At 35.1% G+C, this 21,188-nt stretch overlaps 1 protein-coding gene across 7 annotated transcripts in view; it reads left to right on the top strand.

The window, feature by feature from the left end:
• The window catches only part of QKI (QKI, KH domain containing RNA binding), a 158,985-nt gene that overhangs the window by 18,473 nt on the left and 119,324 nt on the right, over positions 1–21,188 (top strand). For all 7 annotated transcript variants that reach the window (XM_032407512.1, XM_032407511.1, XM_032407510.1 and 4 more), the window contains exon 2: positions 18,354–18,496. In XM_032407512.1, the coding sequence (XP_032263403.1) occupies positions 18,354–18,496 (143 nt within the window). The remainder of the gene's footprint in view (positions 1–18,353; positions 18,497–21,188) is intronic.

Raw genomic sequence — 21,188 nt, 5'->3', positions numbered from 1 at the left:
CTTGGGTTCTAAGGTAATTGAGGATTACTTCTAGGAGGTTATTAGATTTTACTTGGATACATAACCCTGGTTAATAAATTATATAATGTACCATGCTACCTAGAAAATTTAATAGGAGTATAGCTGTGGTAAGTCTGTTCTCTTTAAGTACAGAATAATAGAAATGTTTAATTTTGAAGTAAATGTGGGAATTTAATATTTGATGGTTGGAAAAAGCAAGAATAGAAGGAAGAAAAAAGTTGTGCAAATTCTCTGTATTTAGGAAACAGTTTATTGAGGTTGTGCACATGAGACTGAATGTATGAAAACCTGCAAGAAATAGTATTCTTGTTGAAGTAAGTTCCGGTTGTGATTGAAAGTACTTTCATTTAAGTTACTTTAATTGCTAGACTGATTATGATACATCAATATGAGAAGTAAGCCTCCATGTGATGTTGAAGATAAATTAGAATGCTTAGCCATCTCTGACATTTAACAAAGTTTAAAATAAATCAACACCTCTAGGGGTGCCTGGGTGGGCTCAGTTGGTTAAGCGCCTGACTCTTGATTTCCGCTCAGGTCATGATCTCAGGGTCCTGAGATCGAGCCCTGCGTGGGGCGCCTCACTTAGCCCAGAGTCTGCTTGTCCCTCTGGCTCTGCTCCTCTCCCTGCTCGTGCTCTCTCTTTCTCCCTCAAATAAATAAATACATAAAATCTTGGGCACCTGGGTGGCTCAGTGGTTAAGTGTCTGCCTTCGGTTCAGGTCATGGTCCCAGGGTCCTGGGATCGAGTCCCACATCGGACTCCTTGCTTGGCGGGAAGCCGGCTTCTCCCTCTCCCGCTCCCCCTACTTGTGTTCCCTCTCTTGCTGTGTCTCTATCTGTCAGATTAGTAAAACTCTTTAAAAAAAAGTCAGTCAATACCTCTATTTTCTTATCACTGATACAATTTGGCTTAGGTAGGCTGTGGCAAGCTTAGAATTCAGAGATAGAGCCTAAAGATAAATATTCTTTAAGCTAGGCCTTTATGAGAGAAATATAGTATAATTATTTTAACTCTAATGTTCCTGATCCAGTAAATCAATATGTGGAAAGCTACATTTTCAATTTCAGGAAAAAAACTAAAAATTTTAACATATAAGATGAAGTTAGAATAAGGTATATGGAGTATCTATGAATTGTATACATGTGTAAGCATTAATATATTTTAGTAATATATTTAATGTTTTATATGTTATACATGTATATGAGTGTAACATGTATAATTCATATATAATTTTATTGATAAAAGTAGTATATGTGTATACACATGTATATATAGTACTTATTTCATTAAAATTACCACTTTTCTGTAGCAAGATGGCTATAATTAGTTGTTTATAAGCTGATACTAAATTCAAATTCCATAGTTACTGGTGGGAGTTTACTTTTTTAGAAGGGTTTTTTGGTGATATATTTAAATTCACATCCAAATCTATTGTGATAAAGGTGACAACTATTTTAAGTTATTAAATTATAGTTATGCAAATATATATTTACAGGCCAAACTGTTTCCCCAATTTTTCTTCCCCCAAATTACTCATTTGAGGTTAAAGTAATCTTAAACTCTGGAAAAATGGTTAAACCAAAATAGGTCAGATCCTGATTCAAAGAGCTCTTAACCTTTTTAAAGTGTGTTCTGGGAAAGTGCTGTAGAGAATATCTGCTCCAAGTATTTAAGAGTCATTTTTAATAAGCTAAATGTACTGTGGCATTTGTATTTGAGTAGTATGTAAGGTTTTCTGGAAGACATGGTTGACTGAGGAGGTGCTTAGTAAAAGTGAGTTGGAAAAATTAAGCTGTATCTGTTATTTTTACCTCCACTTTGCCATGTATGATGAGTTTACATGTGAGAAGTCATTTGCAAAGAGTATTTGTTGGTAGATGCCTTTTCTCTGTGCCTTTTATGCCTCTAGAGTCTGGGAAAAGAACAGAGTTTAGTAACAGGTACTCATTAAATCAGCAGTTACTATCTTTCAGACATCTGTCAAGATAACAGCATTTCCAGAATATATGATTTTATATCATAATTATCATTAGTAATGATATGAACATACTTAAGTTTATATATCAGGCACTTTTTATAAATATATATTCATTACCTCATTTAATCTTTACAGATTCCATTTTATAGATGAAATGGAGGCAGACTGAGGTATTACAATAGTTTTTATCAAAGATTGCATTTTCAGCAGTTTGTTTCTTTGTCATAGGTTATTATTTATAATTTTGTAGTCAGCTGTTTGGTAATTTTTTTAAAAAGTAAAATGTTCTCTGACTTTTGAACTGTTATTAAGTTAGTTCTGCACAAAGACCTGGAGACTTGGAGTTTTTCTTGAGCAACTGTAACTATAGTTGTGAGGAAGGTGATGGTCTGGTGATTGTGTCAATAGCTTGCTTTATTTGACATTGTCATTCTTTTCATAAGAGAAAAAATACAACATATTCAGAATGCAGGAAGTATGTTAAGTTTCTTTCAAAGCTTGTTCCATTTAATACTGACATTCTGAAAGTGGGTTCACTTTTTGTTAAGTCTTGATATTCTGATGTGCCTCTTACTACAGGTTACTACTAATGCCTCAAGGCACCTGTAAATTGGCCTGGTTTGAAAGAATTTTATGGCCTTTCCACTTCCTTGCTTAAAAAAATGCTGGGGAGTGCTAATGTACATCTTACTCTTCTGTTGCCTATGAAATTCTCCAACAAAAGATGATACATATATCTTGCTATGCTTACTCTTTGTAGTAGTGTTTGGTTTTAAACCACAATTAGGGAGGAATTCATTTTTAGTGAGTGGACTTCACTCATTTTCCAGTGTGATGAGTTTTGAGTGCTGTTTGAAATAGGTTGCTTTTAGATTTTGGTTTATATCTGTAATTTTCCACTTGCCCCTAGTAAGGCAGGCCTTGGTGAAGATAGAACTTTTGTTCTTAGAAATTCTGTTCATTACGAACTTTCCATGGAAAACTTTGTATTGGTTTTAAGAAACAAATACCTAATTTGCATCGTAACTTCCATGTCTTTAAACCTTAGTGTGCCTACTCTAAAATACACAACTGTTCATTGACCTCTGCCTTTGGGAAGTTTTTGAATAAATGAAAAAGTACCATGAGTGAGAAAAACAGAAGCATTTGCCTGGATAGTTATAGGCATTACTAAAAATAGCAGTCCAGTAGAAATGGGATTAGGAGTCAGAAAACTAAAGTTTGTAAAAAATCCTTGAGGGGGACATATACATATATTTTAAGCATTTTTCATTTATCAGCTCCATCAACATAAATATGTATCATTAGAGTGGTAAGTATACATCATGTTTTTTTTCTGATTTTATTCTCCTTTCCTTCATAATAATTAAAGTGAGGGTTTACATACCTAGAATCCAGTTTTCCCTAGCATGATCTTTTCTACTGTGGAATCAAAAGAAACCATAGAACTCTGGCTTACTCTTTAAAAAAAATTACTTTGTCTAGTGTTCAGGTCCAGGTATTTATATCCCAGGACACTTAGCCTCATCTGTCAATAACTTCTAGCCCTCTAATCTATTTACATAGACACCAGTTCTTACTACCAGAAGAATTGCCCTGGCAGGAACCATGTTGCTTACCAGGGTCAGGCTAGCACCAAACACAATGCCTGATACCGTAGAAAAATAGGATATATTCAGTCAATAATTGCAGTTTGAGTATGTGCCAGAGACTCTACAAATACTTTTCTAGTTGAAAGAATTTTTTCTCTGAAACTCAGAAATTTAGGTCTGGAGTTATCTTAGATGGTCCTGATAGATGATAGAGTAAACGTATACCGTGTTGTTGAACTATGTGCGGCTAGTCCCTCCAGAGCTTAAATGAGACTTATCATTCTAGTTTTAATTTGAATTATACTCTTCTTTCTTTCCTTCATTACTGTGTATATCTCTCTACTTTTCCCTCTTTATATCTCCAATTTCTACACTCTTCTCATCTTTTTCCTCTATTCTGTATGGCTTTTATTGTATTCTTACCCTGTTTTTCCCATTATCAAGACGGGACAGTAATGTTGGAGAGACAGTGTGATATGGAGGCCTAAATTTGGATCCTGACTTTTTCACTTACAAGTTATGTCCTCTTTGGTCAAAATGTTTAACCCCCAAATCTTAGTCTCTTAACTATAAAATGGAGATGAGAATAGTACTTGCCTGTAAGGAAATCCGTCTAGCTATACAATAAAGTGTTGACTTCCAAGGCAGACTTTGAGGGGCCACTCATTGCTTAGAAAGAAGTTAGATCTCATTACTCTGTTTAAGAGATGCTGTGCCTCCTCACTAGTTGTGTGCTACCATGACCACCACCAGTCAGCTCTGTTTCATTCCCAGGCTAATACCTTGCTGTGGCATTTAAATCAGCCCTGGGAAAGGTCTAGATAACAAGGAAAATAGAGGCAGAGTAACAGTAAGCTGGATAATTTGTTTACAAAGGGGAATTCATTTTAAACTGTCTTCTATAGAGATGCCTCCTTGTTGTGCCCTGTCTGAATGTCTGGTTGGTTTGCTTTCTAGGAGGGCTTTGTCAGACATGTCTACTCTTAGAAGACCAGTCTTGAGCTGGAATGTGAAGTCCAGAGGAGTAGGAGCTCTTTTTGAATCTGAATTTTAGCTTCCTATTTGAGGACTCCCATTTTCCCTGAATAATTACTTCTGAGAATGTCTCTCCTTACCATATAGACCACATAACCACTGAATACAACATAATACTTCTAATATTTGTCGGACTTACTTAGATTGTTACAGGATGATAATGAGGAATAAAAGTTCAGTAAAAGCTAAAATTCTTATTTTGCGATATGAAATACATTGAGGTACTTCTTTGAGGTCATACCTAGATGAGTACTCTACTTCAGGTATTATTTTTGCTCACTTAGTGTGTGATAGAGCAAGGTCCATGTCTGTTTTTGCATATGAGTATATCCCTAGGGCTTTTGGCCAGTACCTAGCTCATAGTAGGTATACAATACATATTTGTTGAATGCATGTATGAACAACCAATATCTTGTACCACAGATTATTAAAGACACTTAAAAAGAAACTCCCAACTGTACATAATTCAGGCCAATCCATTTTATAAACAGTTTGTACTTTCAGGAAATAAAATGGAAAAAATTTATTTTATTCTTAATATTTTTACCAAATAAACTTGGAACAGATTGTAAACTGTGCAGATTGTAAATATAGAGGTTATTAAAAAAAAAAAAAAACCTCAAGAGGAATGAATCATTATAACCCCTTTGGTGGAGTCCTGAAAAGGGGCAGTCTTTTCCTCATGGATTAGGGTTTTTTTTTTTTTTTTTTTTTAAAGCTAAGCGCATTCATTTAGATGCTTGTGTATTTTATCTTGTCATTTGGTCTAAAACACACCAGAGGAATTTAACACTGATAAATGAACATATGTTATTATCTAAGTGTTTTAGATGCTCACAAATCCTGAATAAATACAGCAAGCCCTTTTGAGAAGAGGAGTGCATTTCTGTTACTTTAATGCGAAGGGGAATAAGTCATGAAGCTAATAACCTCTTGATGCTTGAGTCAAGTTTCAAGCATGTTTTTGTACTAATTGTCCTGCTAAGATTGTTCAAAAGGTGCTTTTTCCTCAAGGATACAGATCCTTGGGAATATAGCAGAAGACAAAAGCAAAGCTGTCTGTCTTTCCGGAGTTTACATTCTTATGTAGGAGACAGGCAAGAAGCAATAAATACATTCTGTGATATATTAGACAATATGGGTTCTGAGGCTACACTGAACAGGATAAAGGAGATAGGAGTGTTTTGGATGGCTTGGAGCAGGTTGTGGTTTTAAATAGGGAGATCTGGGTGGGCCTCTTTGAGAAACTGATGTTAGAACAGAGATTTGAAGGGGCTAATGGAGTGAACCATGCTGCTCTCTGGGGCTTTCCAAGAGGAAGGAAGAGTCCGTGCAAAACTGTGAGGCCAGGACCTGCAGTTCCTTGTGTGGCTGTAGCTGTAGCTGTGAATGAGAGATGGGGGTTGAGGGGGGATGTGGTAAGCTGGTTAGGAGAGTAGGTCAGAAAGGTAAGAGGGGGAGGGTAAAGGGGAGCTTCTTTGAGGACCTGGGCTTTTACACTAATTGAAACGGTAAGTCATTAGAGCATTGGTGAAATGTGATCTGGGCAGTTTTCTAGGAGTCTGTGAGGTCCAACTATTTTCATAATAGTAAATTATTTGACTTTTTTACTCTCATTCTCACTTGAGTTTATAGTGGAGTGTTTCAGAGGCTATGTGCTGTGTGATATTGCAAAAGATTGAGTTCAGAAGAAGATAGGAGGGGAAAAAAAGATGAGAATTCCATTGTCTCTACTAAGAGAGACATTTAAGCAGTTTGCAAAAATAGAAAACAGTGCCTCTCCTCACTATTTTGTTTTGTTGGATAAAATGTTTTTTGTTAAAATGTAATGGGGTTTACTATTATGTTAAAGTGAATCATAAGTAATTTAGATACTTTAAAGTTTTGATTTGTAGTATGGTTAAGTATTAACAGGTATAACTCACAAACACAAGCTCTTTATAAAGGCTCCTTGAAGTAATTTTTTATGCGTTGAGTCCTGAGACCAAAAAATATGAAAACAACTCAATTAGAGAGTTTTGAGCAAAGGAGGGACATGTCACTTGGATTTTAACAGGCTAACTCTGGAAAATAGAGACTAGGCTGACAGGGGGAATGGTGGAAACAGGGAGACCAGTTATGTTATTTCAGTGATTTAGGTGAGAAATGGATTGTGGCTGGAACTAGGGTGGTAGTGGGTAAGGGGGTCAGTGGGATTTTGGGTATATTTTTTAAAAGGTGTGTAAACAGTATTTGCGGGTGGATTGGATATGATGTGTGAGAGAATGGACTTGCCAGTTTTTGAGATCAGGAGGAACAGTTTTGGGGACAGATAGGAGTTTAGTTTTAAGTGTGTCAAGATGACATGTTTAGAAGACAGTTGGATATAGGCATTTGGGAGTTCAGGAATGTCCTTGACCAGGATTTTTCTTGTATTATTTTGGTAATATTTTTATATGATAACATTTAGTTTCCATTCTAATAAATTAAACTTTTATGATCTCAGAAGAGTGCTGTATTCTGCATTTTATAAACTCATATTAAAATTGCATTCTAAGAATATTGTTATATGATAGTAAAATGTATACTTTTAAGAGGTAGTAAAAATGTAGTAAATATAGCCAGTAGCATACACATTACTTAGATTTTCTGAATCTAGTTCTTTGTAAAGTAAAACAACTTTTGTTTCATTAAAGGGGATCGTATTAAAATACCATATTAAAGTAGTGTTTTCAGTATCAATTATGTTGACATCTGAAGGTACTGTATATGTTGCTCTTGATACAAAATTGGAAGTTTTTTAATTCAATCTCAATGCTTGCTATAAAGGACCTTTGGAATATCATGTACAGTAGATTGTTTATTATGGCTTAAAAAAACTCCTTAGCTTTTTTAGTATGAGGGATTTCTCATGTACATGGGCTGCTGTAACACCTGTGAATGTCATTTGACATTTGCTTCAGTTTGTGGAATTAAGGTGATGTTCAGATACACAAGGGGTGCATGATTACTGATCTTCGGTTTTTCCTCCATTGAGCTTAGGAGGAATTTGGAATACAATTGAAAAGGAAAATTAAAAATCAAAGAAATTGTTAGGTAGGAAAAGCAACCTACCTCCACCCCTCCCCCTACACAGACATAATTCCTTCAAAATTTTTGGGAGTTCTGTTTTATTTTCACTCATTTACCAAATTTCTTTTAAAGCCCTAAGTAATTTGGAGCTTGAGGAGGATAAAATACATAGGGCGGACCTCTCCTCACCTCCCACAAAAATAAATTTGTAGAGCCTGGTTATATGAGGATTTGGTGCTTTACAAAGATACTATTTAAAATAAATCCTGGTGACCATTAGTTTAGGACATTTTGAAATGTAAATTCTGGAAGGAGTAGATCTGTGGTTCTTGATTGGTTGTTGAGTTTATGCAGCCCTTTCCTGTGGGGTATTGATTACACAGAGGTCACAAAATGAGCTTCTCAGAAGAAACACGAAGGTGCCCAGACTCCTCATTGATAGAACTGATCTGGTCTAACCTGATTTTACAGAGGAGGAAACTGAGACCCAGAAGTTCAAAGCCACATAGCTAGATCTTGCAGGGAATCAGAAATAAAATCTAGGTTGCATAAATTCAAGGCCAGTGCTTTTTTCCTTACTACGTGTGGTTATTAAGAAAGGTTCTATTCCTATAGAAAGATAGTTTATGCATTGTAGTCTTCATGTTCTTAAGGCAAGTTTAAAGTACATGCGTTTTTTAAGCAGTAACTGCTAAAGAAAATCTAAAAGATTATTTTGAATTGAAGAGATTATTCTTAATGATTTTGAGATCCCCAGTTTTATTGGTAAGCAGGCATTTTATTTTTTCAAACACTAGAAAAGTAAGACATTTGCATGGCTTTCATTCTCTCCCATAACTATCCCCCCTCAATGAGAATAAATAACTCTGAGGCCAAAGTAAAAACTTTATTTTGCAGCAAATTTAGACTTACACAGAAATAGAAATATAGCACAGAGGTTAATGGTAAGAACTCATATAACCACAGTACAATTAGGGGAACTGGGGAATTAACATAGATACAATATTATTAACTAATTTGCAGCTCTTATTCAGACTTCACCAATTTTCCTATTCACATCCTTTTTCTGGTACAGGATCCAATCCAAAATCCCACACAGCATTTAGTAGTGATGTCTCTGTAGTATCCTCCCGTCTGTGACACAGTGTCAGATTCTTTTATGATGCTTTTCTTGATATTTTTGAAGATAACTGTCAGTTATTTTGTAGAATATTATTCAATTTTAGTTTGATGTTTTCTCATGATTAGATTGAGGTTGTGCATATTTGGCAAGAAAACAACAAAATGACTGGCCTTTTTCAGTGTGTCATGCTAAAGGTATATATCTTATTGGCGATAGTATTTGATCACCTGGTTAAGGTGGAGTCTGCCCGGTTTCTCCACTGGATAGTTGCTTTTTTCCTTTGTAATTAGTAGATGACTTATGGGGAGATACTCTGAGCAGATACCCTGTTTCTCATGTTTTTTCCACTAATTTTAGCAGCACCCATTGAATGGTTCTCACCTGCAGTACTTACTAACGGTGATTTTCTATATCCATCTTTTCCTTCCATGTTAATTGGAATTCTGTAAGGAAGATCTGCCACTTCTCCTTGTATTTGTTTATTCAATTATTTATATCATTGTAGTCTCATGGATATTAATCTGTTACTATTGTTATCATAAGTAAAATCTTCTAAGGCAAGCATTTATTTTTAAGAAGTTAATGTATTGAGACGCTTAAACACTTCAAAGGCATATAAGAGTAAATGGTAAAAAAACCCCAAAAAACTCTCATCTACCTCTGTATGTCGGGAACCCATTTTCCATTGTTATGAATTCATTTCTGTTCTTCTAGAAATATTAAAAGGGTTGGAAAAAGAGTTATTAATAAGAATTGCTAGATTCTCAAGTATTACTTTTTACCTGGATCCCAGTAGCATCTGCTGGTTTATTGTTGCATCTTCTTCAGATTTTCATTAACGGTGTTTCTTAACTAGGTTTCTTAACCTTCAGATTTAAATTTTAATACAGTGGATATTATGTAGAGGTAAGGATTGGTTTCCCCTGTGTATTTTAAAAAACTAAATGACCAGAAGGCAATATTTTTCTTAAAAAATCCTTGACATATAACATATAAAACTAAACAGGTTTAAAATGACCTCCAAACAAAATCCAATTTAAATGAGAAAGGATGCCTATTCCAATACTTAAAAAAAAATGCTTTCCCCCATTCTGTTCTGTTCTTTGTATTGGCCTATTTTGCCTTCTTTGTATGCCAGCAGCAGGCATTCATTCATTCAGGATTGTCACTTTTCCAGGCACTTAGGCCTAGATTTCACCCACTGAAGCTGTGTTCTGTTAGCATGAAAAGAGGAGGGCTGCAGTCTTCTTTGCAGTCAATAGTAAAGCAGTGGACTGAACTTGTTAGAGCACGGCTGGCAGTAAACTAAAAGTTGGTTTGTTCCATTTTCCTATTTTCCATTCTCTAATTACCGTCTCCTAAAGTAAGTTTTAAGGGCTTCTTATTCCAGAAAGTCCTTTATGAAACTTTAAATAAAAGCTGGTTGGTCTTGTTGTGACACTGGATCAATTCTTAAATTTCTGAGCACTGTTTTTTTTTCCTTTGTCTGTTTCTTTCATAAAGTGGGTATTGTATCTACTTCACATTATGGTGAAAATCAGGTAATAATTCATATATAAAGTATTTTAGCCTGGTGGAAGGTGCTCATGTTAAAAAAATAAGTCTTTGTAGTTTATTTTTATAGTTGGGACTTAACCCTTTTAATTTTATATAGGGAATCCAATATTATATACAACATTTTGACTTAAAGTACTTCCTAACATCCTAATGAAAATATCTTTACTATTTTACAAAAGTTAAAAAAGATTCTTATGTGAATCTAATGTGAAAGCCAAATAGTCCCTGTAAATCCATCTTCCAGAGATGATTACTCTTAATAGTTATATTTTTTGACTTCTCTATGTGTCTATCAAAAAATATATGTACTTAGTATAAATTGAATCATATAATAGACATTATTTTCTATAACCTTTGAGAGAGCTTTTCCAGGGAGGTGCAGCTACTGTTAAATGCCTTCTGTGATACAAAACTGCTGCTGAGAGCAGTTATGGAACTAGGATAGACATTTTTATAAGACCTTTGCTGTTTCATGTTTTTTATGTGAAATTTATCCACAACTTTACAAAATTGTTAATTAAATTGCCAGAGCAGGGGCGCCTGGGTGGCTCAGTTGGTTAAGCGACTGCCTTCGGCTCAGGTCATGATCCTGGAGTCCCGGGATCGAGTCCCGTATCGGGCTCCCTGCTCAGTAGGGGGTCTGCTTCTCCCTCTGACCCTCCCCCTTCTCATGCTCTCTCTCTATCTCATTCTCTCTCTCAAATAAATAAACAAAATCTTTTTAAAAAAAAAAATAAATAAATAAATTGCCAGAGCAATTCAAAGGAGAGCTATGATGTTAAATCTAATTTTGTAGTTTTTCTTTTTTTGCTTATAGTTGTGAGTTGAACCCCCCAGGTCAGGTTCCATTAGAGAATTATTGATAGCTTGATTTTTTTTTTTTTTGCCAGTTTCCAAGCAATTTTCTCAAAATTAAATCAGTTTTACTTGGTTATTTAAGTAAGCTAAACACATTTTACTAAATGTTGTGTAGTCTCTATTAACCTGTGTTTTAAATTATTTTCTTTCTGTACCTTGGGGGTGTGGCTTTTAAAAATAAGTACAGTGAAGTTATGTTATTTTTGGTCTGCTCAAAATATCTTCAAAACTTTCCCTGTATTTAGTAAAACCTGAATTAGAGGTTACTTTTTACAGAAGAGATCTTTTTTCACTTTAAGTACTTAACAGCCACCACCTTAACGTGGTGTTTGGTTATAAAGAGACTTCTAATACTACTGTTTTAAGATTTAGTAAATTTCATGTAAATAGAGACTAGGAATTTGTTAATTAAGACCTAAAATAACTAAAATCTTCCTTTGCTTTTTATGTTCCTGTGCCAGATTAATGTCCAGCAGATAGTGAGGAAATAATAGAGCCTATTTAAAGTTCAACTGAAATGATGAAAGCTGTCATTTTAACTTCACTTATAAAATTTTTACTAGGTACATCAAAGCATATATTTTTATAAATAAGTGGCTCTTATTTCATTGAATAAATTAATGGAAAACATTAATTTTAAAAATGAGGCAGTAATGGTCAAATGACAATGTAACATTTTCATTTCTTTCTGTATTTTAGGTCCATCTGTCTTATAATGATAATTTTTTTTGCTGGATTTTAAATGTAAGGCTCAAAGAAAAAGCAAATAGCTGCCCAAATAAAATGTATAGTTGTATAATAGCAGCGAACCAGTTGAACAATTGGAATTAGCTACCACAACACTGGGTATAAAATATGTTTTATATGAAAATGTGTTCAGTGTTTTAAAAAGTTGTCTTTTAATTTGTATTGTTAAAATCCTGAAAATAATTTTTTCATGCAATTTTATTTTTATATTTTATTATTTGTATATTATTAATAGCTTTTTTGTGTACTACTGAGCCAGTAAATATTTTTCATATTTCATTTAATTTTTATTTTCTTAGTTTAAGTTTGTTGAAAAAATTCTAAACCAGTCAGTAAAATAGGGTTATATTCTAGTCTTTATCCAGTCTTCCAATATTTCAGTATTGAATTTATACATAGCCATTATCTGTCTGTCTTGGGAAATAACTACTTAACTTTATAATTTAGATTTCTCAGCCTTTATTTTTCTGTTCTCTAATAGTTCTTCAAGTTATCCTTATTTCTTATATTTTACTTTTCCACAGAGAGGTTGATATGTTAGTTAATTCAGTAATTCAGATTTTTAAAAAATGTACAAAATTTTAAGGGGGCAGAGGGTGGGATGCACATATAGTAAGTAATTCAGATATAATAAAAGTAGTGGTGATAAAGAGCTAAAGGCAGAAATGAGCTGAGCCTTATGAAATGTTAAGATTTTAAAGCAAAGCTTTTAGGTTTTGGTGAGTTAGGTAAATTAGGGAAAAAGACAGGTAATGTAGTATTAACAGGTCACATAGAACAGAACTGTGCAGTGACTATTTTCCCTCTTAGGAGCAGAATTCACTGACTGATAATTGAGTTTTAGTTCGTAAAAGGGAAAAATCAAGATCATTAAAGCAGAGAACTGTAAGGAGACAGTAAGTAGTATGACTGAAACAAGTTTTCAGTCTTTTTTTTTTAAGATTTTTTTTTATTTGACAGAGACAGACACAGTGAGAGAGGGAACACAAGCAGGGGGAGTGGGAGAGGGAGAAGCAGGCTTTCCGCAGAGCAGGGAGCCCGATGCGGGGCTCTATCCCAGGACCCTGGGACCATGACCTGAGCTGAAGGCAGACACTTAACGACTGAGCCACCTAGGTGCCCCGAACAAGTTTTCAGTCTTAAACAAAAGTAGTTTTCAAGATATGGAAATTTGAAAAAATGTCATTAAACTGTCATTGCCAAATATCAGTTCTAGAAAACATGGAAAATGAGAGGACCCTGACTGCTGGAAAGGTGAATACTCCTAAAAGCTGAAAGATTTGTATTCTAAACTTGATGGTACAACCTGTAGAATCCAAAACAGATTATTTCCTGTTTAAACTAGTGGATCCAAAGGGGGGTTTGGGTCCTAGTGTGGCTTGAGATTTCATCAGATAGTTGATAAGGTATGCCTGTATTTCAGTATGCAAGCTGCAGAAATACGTGCACTATGAAATTGCAGTTAGTTGGATCCTTGACTCACAACAGCCCTCCCTAAAGGATGTCAACTGATAGATTAACTTTCTGAAGGGATTTGTCTAGTAGAAAACAGCCAGGAAAAAAAATTTAAATCACCTATTGTATTGGTGTCTAAACAAACAGATGTGGAAGTATGGAATGGTGGACTCAACATTTGAGTCAGGTGATATGCTCATCAAAGAAAGAAAGATGTTCTTAAACACACTGTGGACTTGCAGTGTTTGTGACTGGAGGTAAGCAGCCTGTCTGCATTCTCCTCATTTTCAGGGAAGGATGTGTGTGGTACAGGACTTTCCATTTTAAGGGGCATAGATAAATGGGGTGTGTCTAAGTGAGAGGGTATAAAACCATGTTATTATATAGCTCAGAGAAGAGGATACTTAGATCTAAAACTGTTTTAAGTATTTTTGTCATGGGAACAAGGCATTGGATCTATTTTCTGACCTTTGGAGTGTTGAGTGGGGGGAAGTGGGAGAAATTTTAGGAATGATTTTGATTCAGTAAAATTTGTAAACTTTAATAACTTCAGAGATGTCTAAAACAAGTTGTCTTGACAGTGGGGATTTTGGGGTTATTGTAGTGGGAATTTTTATACTAGGTGATTAAACAAATGGTTCTGAACTTTTAGTCCTCCGAACCACTGTTGTAGATTGGTGAAGGTAGTGTGGAGATCAGACATTTGAGCATTATCATGCAGTGTTTGATACAACGAAAGTTTATACAGTTGATTCTTGAACAGTGCAGGGAGTCGGGGGCACTGATGCCCCTCATGGCCAAAAATCCATGTTTAACTTTTGATTCCCCAAAACCTTAACTGCTAATAGTCTACTGTGGACTGGAAGCCTTACCAATAATATAAACAGTCGATTAACACATTTTGTATGCCATATGTATTATATATTGTATTCTTACAATAAAAGTTAGCTAGAGAGAAAATTTTAATAAGAAAATCTTAAGAGAAAATATGTTGACAATACCGTACTGTATTTAACAACAAAAAAAGATACTGTAATGTATTTAACCAAAAAAAAAAAAAATCCAGGACTTACATACTACAAAATCTTACATACATACAAATAAATGTATGTAGTACATTATAACTATGTACTACATAGTAGTATGTAGTGGAACCTTGTAGTACAAACTCTGTTGTTCAAGGGTCAGCTGTATAAAATATATTAATTATGAAGCACTTTTATGTTTCATAAATGAACACCTGTAAATCCACCACTTAAAAAGGAACTAGAGCACTACCCATATCCATGACATGTTTCTGTGATATTTTGGCCATGATTAGATCAACTTGATGGTATAACATTAACAAAACCTCTGATTGCCAGGACTTACATACTACAAGCTTTGGAGACAAAACTTTTTAAAATGTGGGGTTAGGGGACAAAATAATAAATGGGGTTCTTGCATACTAAGGTTGGAAAACAATGGATTTAGTTGAGTCATTCAGTAAGCAAACCTCTAATTATATGAGGTAAAGTTGCAGAGAGGTTAAGTTAGAGACTTATCTCAAATCACACAGTTACTGTTAGAACTGGAATCAGAACTTCTTTTTTAAGATTTATTTTTTATGTAGTCTTTATACCCAGCGTGGGGCTTGAACTTAAAACCCCGAGATCGAGTTGCACGTTCTATCAGTTGAGCCAGCCAGGTGCCCCAGAACTTGTTTTGACTTGAGTATTGTAAATAACATAGCAAAAAGTGCTAGTGTGGTTTCCTGGTTAGAGAGGTGCTGTTGACACAGGTGGTTCTCAGCTGGTGCGACCCCCACAGGGAGTGAGATTGTAAGGTCTTCGAGCACTAGGACTTGGTCATCTTTTCATTCCCATCAGTACAGTGTTGCTTATGATTTGTATTACGGAGTGATGTATCTGAGACTAAAAGAAACATGGTAGAAAGACTTTTTATCTTAAGAAAAGTATAATTTATAATCACATTGTTTGTACCTTTGCCTCGCATACTGTCATTAGAAAAGGAAGGTCAGAGTTTCTTTCCTCTTGACTTCTTTCTTGACCTTAACAACCTGTGGCAGATTTGATGGTCCTGCTTTGTGCTACCACCATCTCTAATCTATGCCTCTTACTGTTTTTCTACTTTAGAGTATCTGTTTATATATATCCCATATGAGACTAACTTCCTTGAAAGCTTGAAACCATGACTTGTTTAACTTCAGTGCCTTAGAGCCTAGCTCATTTACCCACCCATCTGCCCAGTCCACTGAGTATTAACAGAGGGCCCACTGTATTCAAGGCACTACTCTAGGAGCTGGGGCTATAGTGGTTAGCAGATCCTCACAGAACTTTCAGTTATTAATCAGAGAATCACATTAATATTTATAGAAATACAAATACATTTAAATGGTAAATGTATCTTCTATTTTATCATCTAAGTGGATATGTGAAGGTCATTGATTATTGTAATATTTATGTATTTTTTAATTTAGTCATCTGAATTTTCATACAGCTCTTGGTTTTTCTAAGTTTGACAAACTTGTTTACCTGGAAATATGTTGTTTTCTTTTTTATTCTTTTGTATTACTCTGGTTACAGATTTTTTAATACTGAACTCTTGCATTCATGGTATAAATTCCACTGCCTTAGTGCGTTACTCATTTGGTATGCTGGTGGAGCCTATATATTTAGTATGTTTGCATTTATATTTATAAGCAAATTTTATCTATCATTTTCCTTTATGCTATTATCAGGATTTTTATATCGGCATTATTAACAAGAATTAAGCAGTTTCTGAAGAGGAAATTTAAATGTAATAAATTAATATTGAAAAGTGCTTTTATATAGAGACCTGGACTAAAGGATATATGCATAATTTTAATTAAATTTCCCTAATGTCCTTTGGTTAATTACTTGCTGTAATTATGTAATTATGTAAACAGTTATTTATGTTTAAATTATTATTTGGTGGTTGAAAACTTGATTGGAGAATTGCTGTCTCATGCTAATATAAAATAAACAATAGTTTGATATTGGGCATGTTTTAATACTATTATTAGTATTTAATAAGTATTATTAAAGTAGTATTAAAAAGTAGTAGTATTAAAAGAAGTAGTATTAAAGATTTAAGTAGTATTAAACTAGTATTAAAAAGAACTTAAGGAATGAAGTCTTGCCTTTATAATGTAGTTAAATCCAAGGTACCTTCTTTTGATTTTTTTAAAAATTTCATTTGCTGTTCAGAGATGCACATTTGGTAAGCTTTGACAAGCAAATTGTTATTTAAGAGATAAGATGTGTTACAAAATGAATGTTGCCATCGTTGAAGCAGAAAATGTATTGTAATACAGTATTTTCACTGATTTAAGACTAACTGGGTAAGAACACCTTTGATCATGGCTTTTTGCTGTGTTGGGTTTTATTTAGCAAAGTGATATAAATAACTAGTTAAGAAAATTGAAGTGTGCATTTATATTTCATAGTTCCTTATAGCAGTAGATTGAAATTCCATGTTTGGAAGGCAGTCAAAATACATTATAAAAATAAAAGGCATTTTACTTTTAAATACTAATGGACACAGCCTCTTCCCCAAGGAGGATGTAATCTGTAGCATGGAGAGATAGATATAGAGGCATCCAGCTAATTTAGTAATGACAACCCTTATTAGACAGTAGGTTCTAATGGGCAGGGGTCTATCCTCTAACACATTGTGGAAGCTTTAATAAAGAATTCTTGAAAGAATTGATTTCTTTGTGCAAGTCTTGATTCATTGGATTTCTTATATTTTTTCTTATAAGAAGTATATTTATATACCTGGGAACTGTCCTAATAATTTTTTAAAGGTCATTGACTTTAGGTACCTACTTTTCTTCTTTCATTTCATTCATTAACGTGATGTAGTTTGATCTCTGTAAACCATCTTTTCTTTGAAACTTCTCTCATCACCAGTGGCTTAGTGATTAAATCTAAGGTACCCTCTTTTGCTCTTTACCTTACCATACTTTTGTGGTATTTGACACTGTTGATTACCCTGTTCTTGGTCCTGTCATTCTTCAGCTTCTTTGACACCTCTCTTTCCTACTTCTGCTATCCACCTTCATTTCTTCGTGGTTTGGATCTTTGCTTTATTCCTTAAATGTTGCTTTTTCTAGGATTCATTCAGTCCTCCTTTCTCCCTCTGTCTTCTCCAAGACATCTTTTCTGTTCCTGTAGCTTTCACTAACATACTTGTGTATCAAACTCAGACTTCTGCTGAACTTAAAATCTGTGTTATCCATTGGACATCTGTTTGGATATTTCAGAGATACCTAAAATAGCTAAGGAAGTAATCCAGTTCAAGATCTCATTCAGACAGATTAGTTCTGAAGTATAAAAGAGCCATTGTTATTAGTTTTGTCTGATAGGCATTCTTATTTGATTAAAGCTCTTATTTGGAATGACTGGCCTCATTTAAGCATGGAGAAATTAAGTAAAATAACAGATATATCAAATAGAGGGTAAGAGCTTGGGCTCTGCAGTTAATTTAAATAAAATATAGGGGCGCCTGGGTGATGGAGTCAGTTAAACGTCCAACTCTTGGTTTCAGGTCAGGTCATGATCTCAGGGCTTTGAGATCGAACCCCTAGTTGCTCAGTATGTTTAGTTGCCCCCCCCCGGTCCCCCAGTGCACTCGCTCACTCTCTAAAATAAAAAAATAAATCTTTAAAAAAAATAAAATGTATTATTTGGTTAATATAAATTTGATTTCTGGTAGAAAATAATTAAGGCTGTAGTCCTGTTCAACATAGACTTAATCTAGGGAATGGTAGACTAGGTTAATAATGCTTTAGTCTTTGAGTTTTAACACTTTATCGATGAAACCCTCCCCTACCTTCTGTTTTTTTTTCCCCTCGACTAGCAAGAATATTTTTTTGTCTAACACATTTAAAATTTTTACTTTTAACAGAAATTAGCAGAGTACGGAAAGACATGTACAATGACACATTAAATGGCAGTACAGAGAAAAGGAGTGCAGAATTGCCTGATGCTGTGGGACCTATTGTTCAGTTACAAGAGAAACTCTATGTGCCTGTAAAAGAATATCCAGATGTAAGTATGTTTTGTTGTCTTACTCAATTTTTTTTCTGCTTCACATACTTTGGGAAGGGATACCTCTGGTGATAAATACTTAAGCATTGTCAGCTGCTTTAAAAAAATGTCGTGTGAGGGACTAGAAGTATGATTAACTTGGTGTGGACAATTAAAAAAAAATTAGATATGTTTTCATTTAATTGCTGCTTTGTCACTTTTGGAAATGCACATGGTAAAGACTTGGTTTTAGCTTTGGCCTGAGTGTCGCAGAGAGCACCAGATACAATTCTTTACTCATCTTTAATCTGACCTCAGGGAAGCCACAGCCTGGGCCATGTCATCCTTTCAGTAAAATGAGAAGTTGGACTAGGTGACAGCTAAGCTTCCTTTCAGCTCCAAAATTTTTATGATAACCACTGTTCATAATTTTTTTCTTTTGTTTTGTCTTTTTCATTCTTGTTTCTTGCTCAGCTGTTCTCCATAAACCTCCTGTTGCAAGTAGCCCCCTGTCCTATACCACTTAATTTATGATTAGCTCCAAACTCTTTTGTGTTTGTTACAAAGCGCTATGTCATATGGTTCTTTCTATCTCTCTGACCTCATCTTAAGTGATTTTCCCTCTTCCTCAATACCCTGTAGTCACATTGGCTGTTAGAACAAGTCGGGTCTATTCCCAGCCTAAGAGCATTTATGTTAGCTGTACACTGGCTGGCTTCTTTTTGTGGTTAAGATTTTAGCTCAAATGTTACTCGGAGAAGCCTCCCCTCACTATTTTATCTAAAGCAATCTAGTTACTCATTGTTTCACATAATTTTCTTTATTTTTCTGAGGAGCACTTGCTATTTGGTGTGTTTTAATTTATTTTTCTATTTCTTTCCATCAGAATACAAGGTACTTAATAGAAGAACCTTTTTTTGTGGTTATTTACCATGTACTTCCAACATGCATAATATTTGTACATAATTGGTTCCAGTGCCTTTTGAATACATAAAAGCAAACTGTTGGTATTTTGCTAGGTTTCAGAGAACTATTCTAAAAGCAAAAACTATTCTGCAAGAAGGAGTTGGTATTGTAAGGTCAAAATGTGATGTATACTCTAAGATTCGTTGATTATATGGACAGTCTACTTGTCTAAAGATGGAAAATAAATGTCTTAAGTTGGATTAATGGAAAAAAGCTTTGACATTTCACAAGTTGCATTTCTAATACAATTTTCTTTAAGGCTAATACATTTACTTTGTAAGTATTTTTGGTTGCACGTATGTATAAACAGTTCTGGATAATGTAGGCAAAGAGTTTGTTGGAAAGTAATTGGGTATCAGAGGATTAAAGGAAATGGCTGGATTGCAAAGCCTCCTGTAAGAGAAGGGCCAGGGCAGCCTCGAGAACCTCAGCACCAGGAATTCAGACTTTCTTTTTGAGACCCTTGGTTTTAACATAGTCTGGTTTCAGTGCCTCCCAGACTTTATCTTCGAACTTCAGATTCTTAGGAGAGAAAATGTGTTTTGGACCAATCTGCCATGACTAAAGATGGGAGGTTAACTAATATAACCTAGACGTGATTACTCTGGTCCCACCCTCGATGATTGGAATGATTCCTAGAGATGGGAAATTACGATTTGGCAGCTATCCCAGTTGGTGTCTACTGCTGTTTGGTGTTTCAGTATCTCCTAAAGGATATCAGCCTTCTCATATGCTCGTTTAAACTCTAAAGGATAAAGTTTCAGCACTAGTCATGAACACAGAATATGTAAGATCATAAGACCTTGTTAGAGAAAATAGCTTCATCTGCCTGGTCCCCATTCTTCTGGACAAAATCCTATTCAGGGAAGGTGATACTTCTATTGCATTATTTAAAAGACCTGTTTGATATAATCCTCTAAGTGAGAAGAGATATATTTCATAGTGTGGGTCCAGTAGGAGGTAACTTTGCACTCTATTCCTGTCTTTCTTCCACCAGTTGGGATTCATTGCCATGGTCAGCTCCTGTTGCTGACAACTGTTTTGCGGTGTAACATTGTCTAGGTCAGTGGATCTCAGAATGTGGTCACAGGACTATAGTATCCATGCCTTCTGGGAACTTGTAAATATTCAAGCCCTACCCCAGACTAGCTGAATCAGAAACTAGGGCTGAGGCCTAGCAATCTGCCTTCCAAGCCCTGTCGGTGATTCTGATGCATGTTAAAGTTTGAGGAGCACTGCTCTTACTTGTTGATCATCAGAATGAGCGGGGCTAATGGGGTTGTTCTGCCAAGCATTGTTCCAGGAGGTAGGTAGAGTGGTGAATTAAACAATGCCTCTGCTCTTGTGGAGCAGATGTTGCAGTGTCAGAGATGGACAATAAACAAATGAGTATTTACTTTTAAGTGTGGTCAGTGCTACGGAAAAAATAAGGTGGGCTTAGCATGTAAACGATGACTGTGTATTAATAGTAAAAGTATCTCTTATAAGTTGGAGGGAATGCAGAGACATGACTGAAGTGATGGGGAGGAAGGCATGAAAATTATCTGGGAGAAGAACATTCCAGGCAGCGTGAACAGCATGTGCAATGCCTGAGGCATGAGTGTGCTTGGGAAGTGTGGTAAGATGCAAGATTAGAGAGTTAGCAGAGGGGCCATATCACGTAGGAGCTTTGAGCCCCAGTAGGGACGTCAGATTCTATTCTGAGTGAAGTAGGAAGCCATTCAGGTGTTTTGAGCCAAGGAGTGGT

The sequence above is a fragment of the Phoca vitulina genome, unplaced genomic scaffold (assembly GCF_004348235.1).
Source record: "Phoca vitulina isolate PV1807 unplaced genomic scaffold, GSC_HSeal_1.0 scaffold9, whole genome shotgun sequence".
Taxonomy (NCBI): domain Eukaryota; kingdom Metazoa; phylum Chordata; class Mammalia; order Carnivora; family Phocidae; genus Phoca; species Phoca vitulina.
This window is presented reverse-complemented; position numbering and strand designations above follow the sequence as displayed.